We start from the raw sequence: 7,500 nt of genomic DNA, 5'->3' as shown, positions 1-7,500 counted from the left end.
TGTGTGAAACAGGGGGGTGTATCTTCGCCCGTGGCAGCTACCCTGCGAAACCCTGCCTTCCCCGGTATTTCGGGGCACCCTCATCCAGTCACCCTAGTCAACTTCTCAGTGGATCGCTCAGGTTCCGCACCCACCACCAGCATCCAACGGAATCTGCCGGGTCGACAGCGGCGCAACTCCATTCCTGGTCGGCTCGCAGGTTAACTTTATCCCAGGTCACCACCGTCCATCAACTAGGGGCGCAATGCCTTCCACCATCGGAAGGACTTTTGACCCTAAGGGGTATCGATCCCGGGATCTCCCGGGGGCAATGGTCGCGCCTTACCAGTGGTGCCAAACCCTAGTATATGTATGTATGTATGTATGCTGTGTATATGTATGCGCAAATGTGTGCCTGTGTCGATCTAATCTATTTCATCTCCAGCTTCGCGCTACTGCGCTACCAACAGCCTACCTAGCGATTCCCGCTGCTGCGGCGCTAGCCGAAATCCTCCATGCGTAGCAATCTACGGCGCGATTATGCAATCGGTCATGAAACGTTCGTTTCACATAGGCGTCGTCAACGTGGTAATAAGCACATGCTGTGCACCAGTTGTTGTTAACATTTTGACAATAGTAATTGGCAAAGTAAGAAGTAGCCCTGTGGCCACATAAGCTCTGACAATGTTTATTAATTGGTTTAAAAATAGCACTGTCGCTTCCAACATCATCAGTGCTAGTCCCGCAAGCTACTTAGAGCTACAACCTCTTTGCGAAAGCATCAGTACGTGCGCAACCAGGTGTAGTAGCTGGTGCACAGTACGGCACACATAACAAATGCATATACGCGCTAAGCGCTCCACCAGCATACCGTATACTACTACAACCTAGGTGCCGCTGCTGCCACCGCTGGTGCTGCCACTCATTAACTAATTATAACTGTCGCAGGTACATTACCCGTACGTACGGCTTTGGAGACGGAGTACCTCTGGGAGGGGATGGCTTTGTGGAGGTGCGTGCAGTAAACATTTGTAGTGCAGTGCGGTACAGTACAGTACAGTGGAGTTGTGCGAGTGGATCTGGCTGGCACGCAGCCCGTCTACCCTGACTGGGTGGCGTGATGGATGCGTGGTTGATTTACATGGATAGATGGATATGGGTGGGCGATATCAAGTCGTATTTTCCTCGAAGCACTTCTGTACGATGCAAATGTCCGTACCGCGGGTCGTCTCCAATAGGTATACGACTTACCCCGTACATACGCAAATCCTCCATTGTCAGCTGTACGACATGCTTCTCAGCTTTTCAATGAAATGCCATTAAAACACAAGCCTGCGCCTCACATACATACATACATGCACACATGTTTACATACAGACACTGCAGGGTAGCTGGCTGCTCAAAAAGGCCTCTCGAGATGCTGCTGGAAAAGCACACGCTTTAGGCATTTATGTTTTGACTGTGTGCCGTATTGTACGACACCACTACGCACATGTCCATACACAGGTTCTAGCTACCACGCAGTACCCCGGGGGATCTCGCTGGCCCGAGGGCAACGCGGATGCCGTACGGCTCATGTCCTGGGTCCTTGAGAATCCCAAGTTGCGACATGTACGTCGGAACGTAGATCAGTAAGCTCGTTAGTTAGTTTGTTTGTTAGGTGTCGTCAGGGGTCGTTGACTGTGTCTGCATTAGAGACCAACAGACTTAACATATGCGTGCACAGGTCAGTGTGGCGCAGGCATACATACAGGTTTCCTTCTATCCGCTGATCGACAGACCTAACCTCTCTAACCACATGCATGGGGCCACGCACTTGCGCGCCCATCCACCGGCTGGGTTTTGCATACAGACATACACACGATTGTACATATGTACACGGCTGCATGCCATTTAACGCCCTATTACTCTGCCTTTCTCGTCACCGCCGTCTCATCAACCTTATCACCTAAGCACCTGCATCCACGTATGTACATCTACTAGCTGTACAAAGTACGGCATACATATCGTCTACAATTACGCGCTAAGGCGCTCCGCCAGCATCTTGAGAACTCTTTTCAGCGGCCAGCTTCTACAGTACAACATGAATGTATGTACAACTTGTACGATATGTACGGTATATCTGTAGGTGAAGCACGTGCTTATTCTGCCGGCTGACCAGCTGTACCGGGCGAATTTCGAGGACCTCATCACCTACCACCAACAGCGGGTAGGCGCGGGAGGATGCACCTATGTGTGATGTGTGGGACAGGGGGGCATATCTTTACCCGTGGCAGCTACCCGGTGAAACCCTGTCTTCCCCGGTATTTCGGGGCACCCTCATCCAGTCACCCTAGTCAACAACTCACTGGATCGCTCAGGTTGCGCACCCACCACCGGCATCCAACGGAATCTGCTGGATCGACGGCGGCCCAACTCCATTCCTGGTTGGCTCGCATGGTAACTTTATCCCAGGTTACCACCATCCATCGACTAGGGGCACTATACCTTCCACCATCGGAGGATTTTCGACCCTGAAAAATCTCGATCCCGGGATTTCCCGGGGGCAATGGTCCGTGCCTTACCACCGTGTTGCCGTCAGACGAACCCTTATCGCCGCGAATTGATGACATATCATATTGTCTTGACCTGTAGAAAGCAAAACTTAACAAAAGACGGACCCAGCCCCGTGCATCCTGCACGATGATTGTAAAATATTGTCCACCGTTTACGCACGCCGTACATGTCGTACAGCGTGCTGTCGTCACGGTGGTGACCCACCCCGCTCCGGAGGACCAGGTCGCTAACCTGGGCGTGCTGCAGGTGGGTTGGTGTACGGATGGATGTGTGTACGGATTGTCGACTCATTTTCCTCCGTTTCCCCGCTTAATATTACTTTCCTCCCTACGTGCAATCATCATTATGACCGCCCGCCGCCTCCACACCTCCCGTTACCCGCCTATTTGCGCCCCTGCGCCGCCCTCCCCCCCTCCGCCGACTTTTAGCTGCCCTAAGCATAGGCGCCAGCCTGCAACTGCGCATACATAGCCGTACATCACAGTCGTACAAAATGGCCGTACGTCCGTACCTAATCAGGTGGATCCCGATACCTTGGAGATGGTGGACTATGCTGAAAAACCCCGCGGGCAGAGAGAGCGGGAGGTGAGAGAAGTGGTGACTGACCGACAAACTGACCGACAGACCAACCGACAAACTGACCGACAGACCGACCGACAAACTGACCGACAGACCGACCGACAAACTGACCGGCAGACTTACGACTGGTGGTGGGGATGATATGAGCTAGGTTGGGAGATAGATTGGGAAGATTGGCATGCGGATTCCGCACAACTTACCTGGGGCCCGTCCCGCTCTGTAGTAGTGGTGAACTTGTTTATAAACCCCAAGAAGGAAATAATACGTATATATATATATATATATAAATAATTTATGTGTCTTTGCGTGTTTCTATGTATGTGTGTGTTTGTGGGGTTTTGGTTCGTGCCCCGCCGGGGACTTTTCATGGCAGACCTTGTAAGTTGTACACCTATTCCTACGTGCCTCATTTCCCACTCATCACCTCTTTGATTTTGATGGCGGACATCGCTCGCGCGCTCGCACGTCGCTCGCTCGGCCCCTTCGCTTGACGGCACAGGCCTTCCGCCTAGACGCCGATCTGTCCAGGCGCGTGGCCGACGGCGCACCTTTCCTCGCCTCCTGCGGCATCTATGTCTTTGAGAAAAACGTGAGGGCGAGGGCGAGGGCGAGGGCGAGGGCGAGGGCGAGGGCGAGGGCGAGGGCGAGGGCGAGGGCGAGGGCGAGGGCGAGGGCGAGGGCGAGGGCGAGGGCGAGGGCGAGGGCGAGGGCGAGGGCGAGGGCGAGGGCGAGGGCGAGGGCGAGGGCGAGGGAACAAGTGACCTCCTGGACCTGCTGCTGCCACTGCTACTGCTGCGGCTGCAATCTGCATATCTCATCCGTATGTATGTCCATCCTACTGCTGCTGCGGCGGCTACGGCTATTGCTTGACGTTGCTACTGCTGCTGGTGCTACTGCTGCTGCTTCTGCTGGTGCTACTGCTGGTGCTGACGCTGTTGCAGTTTCTTCTGCGACTGCTCCGGGAGCACCCTCGCGCGCACAACTTCGGGGCTGATGTGTTGCCGCTGGTGCCGGAGGCGGCCCAGGGGGAGCGCCGCAGGGCGGAGGAGCTCAAATCGCAGCTACAGCAGCAGCAGCGGAAGGAGATGATGAAGGAGGAGGATGAAGATTCGGGACAGGAAAGGCAGCTGCGTGACATTCCGTACAAGGTCGGTTGACAAACAGGATTGCGGGGGTGTGCAGCGGGTGCGGAAGGGCTGGGACGGGGTACACCCAGGTTGTGGCTGGCTGGCTGGCTGGCTGGCTGGCTAACTAGATGAGTAACTGCTGCACAGCAAGGATGTATGTGTGAAACAGGGGGGTATATCTTCGCCCGTGGCAGCTACCCTGCGAAACCCTGCCTTCCCCGGTATTTCGGGGCACCCTCATCCAGTCAAGGATGTGGGTGGGTGGCCAGGGCGGCGGTGGGTCGGTGGGTCTCAGAATGCTCAATACACACGTCTGTGCCCCTTCATAACACACACACACACATGTACGCGCGCACGGTGCATCTGCCGCAGGAGCCCGAGCAGCAAGGAATGTGTGAGCGTTACACCTTCCTGCGTTGCATCATGACGACTCCTTCGAAGAACTTGCGTTCTCCTCATTTTTACCACCAACTTGCTTTCATAATAAAACATATACTAATTAAGGTCAAATACAATAAGCTTAAAATTACATTACTTCACAAATGATTCTAAAAGAATCCATGTCATCCTAAAATCCTTTGACGCTCCCCTCTAGTAACGCCCACAGCAATCAAGCACCGTCCGCTACTGCCATGCAAGTCCGCACGGCATGTACGGGTACTGATACGTACATACGAGCATACATGTATCCGTACTTGCCAAACCGTACAAGGTGCAACCGCTTTCCGGCACCCAGCAGGTTCTCACCTGGCGGCTGTACGGCTACTGGGCTGACGTGGGCGCATCCCTCCGTACATTCATGAACGCCAACCTAGAGCTGTGCCTGAGGACCCCTGGCGCGGACAGCCCCTTCGACCCGTTCGCATACCACGACCTCGTTTTGACGGTATGAGAGGTTTTACTTCCCGTTTTTATGGTGTTTATTTATGTGGGTGGATGGGTGTGGGTCAAGTGCGTGTGCATCCGAACATTTGTATATCACAGCATTTGGACCAGTACTTTTAAAAGTGGTTACTAGCGACCAAGTGGTTAATGAGAAAATACTTCCCTTCCGGACGGTGGTGTCACTAGGAAGTTAGTTAGTTAAGTAGTCACCTGCCAGTATTATAAGTAACCAGGTGGTCGCCAGGACATTGGGGGCCGCAGACCCCCGAAGTGACAGTGGGCGCTATCTGTACAAATTTCCGGCCAATTGTTTCTGTATATACATACATATGTACAGATATATAGTACTATGCTGAACCACCGTGAGCCCACCGGAACCGTGAATGCATCCGAGGATACAACTTCACAACGCTCATCCATGGCTCATTCACGAACAGCAGAGGCGACGATCAGCAGAGGCGACGAACAGCAGAGGCGACGCTTATATAATGATTTGCTTATGTACACGTATCTTCTCCCTCCCTCTCCCGCCCTCTCCCGCCCTCTCCCGCCCTCTCCCGCCCTCTCCCGCCCTCTCCCGCCCTCTCCCGCCCTCTCCCGCCCTCTCCCGCCCTCTCCCGCCCTCTCCCGCCCTCTCCCGCCCTCCCCTGTCCCGTCCTCATCCGCCCAGGGCGCTCTGGCCCTGCCCCCCTCGGACTTGGTCTCCTGCAACATCAGCAGATCCACCATCGCGCCCGGGGCGCGGATCAGCGGCGCAACCATCAGCGGGTCGGTCGTCGGGCCCCGCGCCGTCATTGGTACGAGTGCCGTACAGCTCTCGGGGATGGGGAGGGGAAGGGGCTGGGGGGCCTAGTGTGGGACGCAGGGTATGACGGACAGTTGCAGTTAGTTGGACGGCTGTCGTTTTGCCTTTAAACCAACCAAACATGGACGAGCGAACCCGTACTCTCTGCTTGTCGTTGCGTGACGTGGCATAGGCCAGTGTGTTTGTGTGTTTTGTTCGTTCATCATTATTACTTCTTATTGCTTAACCCTTTAAGGGACGTGTGTCGTACAATTCTACCTCCTGTAAACCGACCCCTCTTTACCCCAAATCCTTACCTCGAAAATCAACTGACATACACACAAACATACATACGGACGGACGGACGGACGGACGGATAAACATACGTTAATACGTAGGTCCTGGAGTGGTCATTCGAGACAGTGTGCTGATGGGCGCCGACTATTACGAGGAGGACCTGGAGGTGCGGTGTAGTTGACGGTTAGACGTTAAGGAGGTTGGCGGTTGTAACTGCCGGCTGCTAGGTGGTTCTGCTTGGCTCCTGCAGGGATCGCAGCTGCCCTGGGCGGAAATCGAATTTAAAATTTATCTTTGGAGGAGTTTATTTTTGTGGAAACGAAAGCACGTGGCAACATTTCCATTATTTTAAATTTCTATCCACTAGATAGTTATCGAAAGCTTGTGATGCTGCGTTATATCACACGACTACAACTGCTTTAGAAAAGTATTGATCGACGGATGCAGAGCCCGTTGATATGCCCTGCAGATTACAACGTACTGCATGCCACCTACCCTGGGGTATCATCCTTACATCTTTCCACTTGCATGCACCCACCATCATATAGCCCTCCTTCACGTCCACAACGTAACCCCCTACCTTCTGTGCTGCTGACCTCCCCCCGGGGCCCCCCCCTGGAGCGCCTTCCAGAGCGCATCCAGGAGCCCCGGGTCTTCGGCTCTACCGGAGTTCGTCGGTACGTAAGTGCAGTTGTACGTGTGCTCTGCTTTGATCTGTTTTCAGATAGGTTTGTATGCACATGGTATTGCTTTCTCTTGCTTATTTAGGATATTGGTGAACTGGGGTGGGTGGCTCTGTTGGTGGTGGGGTACCGGGCCGCCGGTGCCGCCACCGCACTACCCACGCGTTGTGAGGCGCAGTGGGAAGCGACCATCAAACGATTGCGGGAGGTTGAGATTGGGATTGAGGTCGAGGTCGAGAAGACAGAGGAGAGAAGAAGAGAGAGAAAGGGAAGGGAGAAGAGGAAAATGTAAATAAAATTAGTATTTACTATTTGTGTATGTGAATACGGCGCAAGAAGGCACGGTCATCGGCCGCTCGTAACCCATTCGGGAGTCGAGGGGGAAAAGAACAAGGTCATTACTAACTAACTACCCTCGTCGCCAGAGCTCTGTGATCCACCTGCCGTGTTTTGAACCATAAAAACCCCCGCAACCCCCCTAACTACCTTTTTCCCTTCCGCCTCGCGGCTGTCACACTGCCACCGCACCGTATCATTTCCCATTCCGGCCCTTTTTCCGCCCCACCCCACCCCACCCCGCCCCGCCCCACCCCACCCCGCCCCGCCCCGC

General features: G+C 54.3%; 1 protein-coding gene across 1 annotated transcript in view; it reads left to right on the top strand.

The window, feature by feature from the left end:
* Window positions 1-7,500, top strand: part of VOLCADRAFT_30971 (uncharacterized protein) — a gene marked incomplete at both ends in the record, with an annotated part of 9,373 nt that overhangs the window by 629 nt on the left and 1,244 nt on the right. The window contains 10 exons of the mRNA XM_002956898.1: window positions 928-991; window positions 1,486-1,590; window positions 2,108-2,188; window positions 2,713-2,781; window positions 3,055-3,120; window positions 3,614-3,703; window positions 4,056-4,109; window positions 4,954-5,118; window positions 5,797-5,923; window positions 6,309-6,383. Coding sequence (XP_002956944.1) covers window positions 928-991; window positions 1,486-1,590; window positions 2,108-2,188; window positions 2,713-2,781; window positions 3,055-3,120; window positions 3,614-3,703; window positions 4,056-4,109; window positions 4,954-5,118; window positions 5,797-5,923; window positions 6,309-6,383 — 896 coding nt within the window. The remainder of the gene's footprint in view (window positions 1-927; window positions 992-1,485; window positions 1,591-2,107; window positions 2,189-2,712; window positions 2,782-3,054; window positions 3,121-3,613; window positions 3,704-4,055; window positions 4,110-4,953; window positions 5,119-5,796; window positions 5,924-6,308; window positions 6,384-7,500) is intronic.

Source organism: Volvox carteri, assembly GCF_000143455.1.
Source record: "Volvox carteri f. nagariensis unplaced genomic scaffold VOLCAscaffold_66, whole genome shotgun sequence".
NCBI classification, from domain to species: domain Eukaryota; kingdom Viridiplantae; phylum Chlorophyta; class Chlorophyceae; order Chlamydomonadales; family Volvocaceae; genus Volvox; species Volvox carteri.
This window is presented reverse-complemented; position numbering and strand designations above follow the sequence as displayed.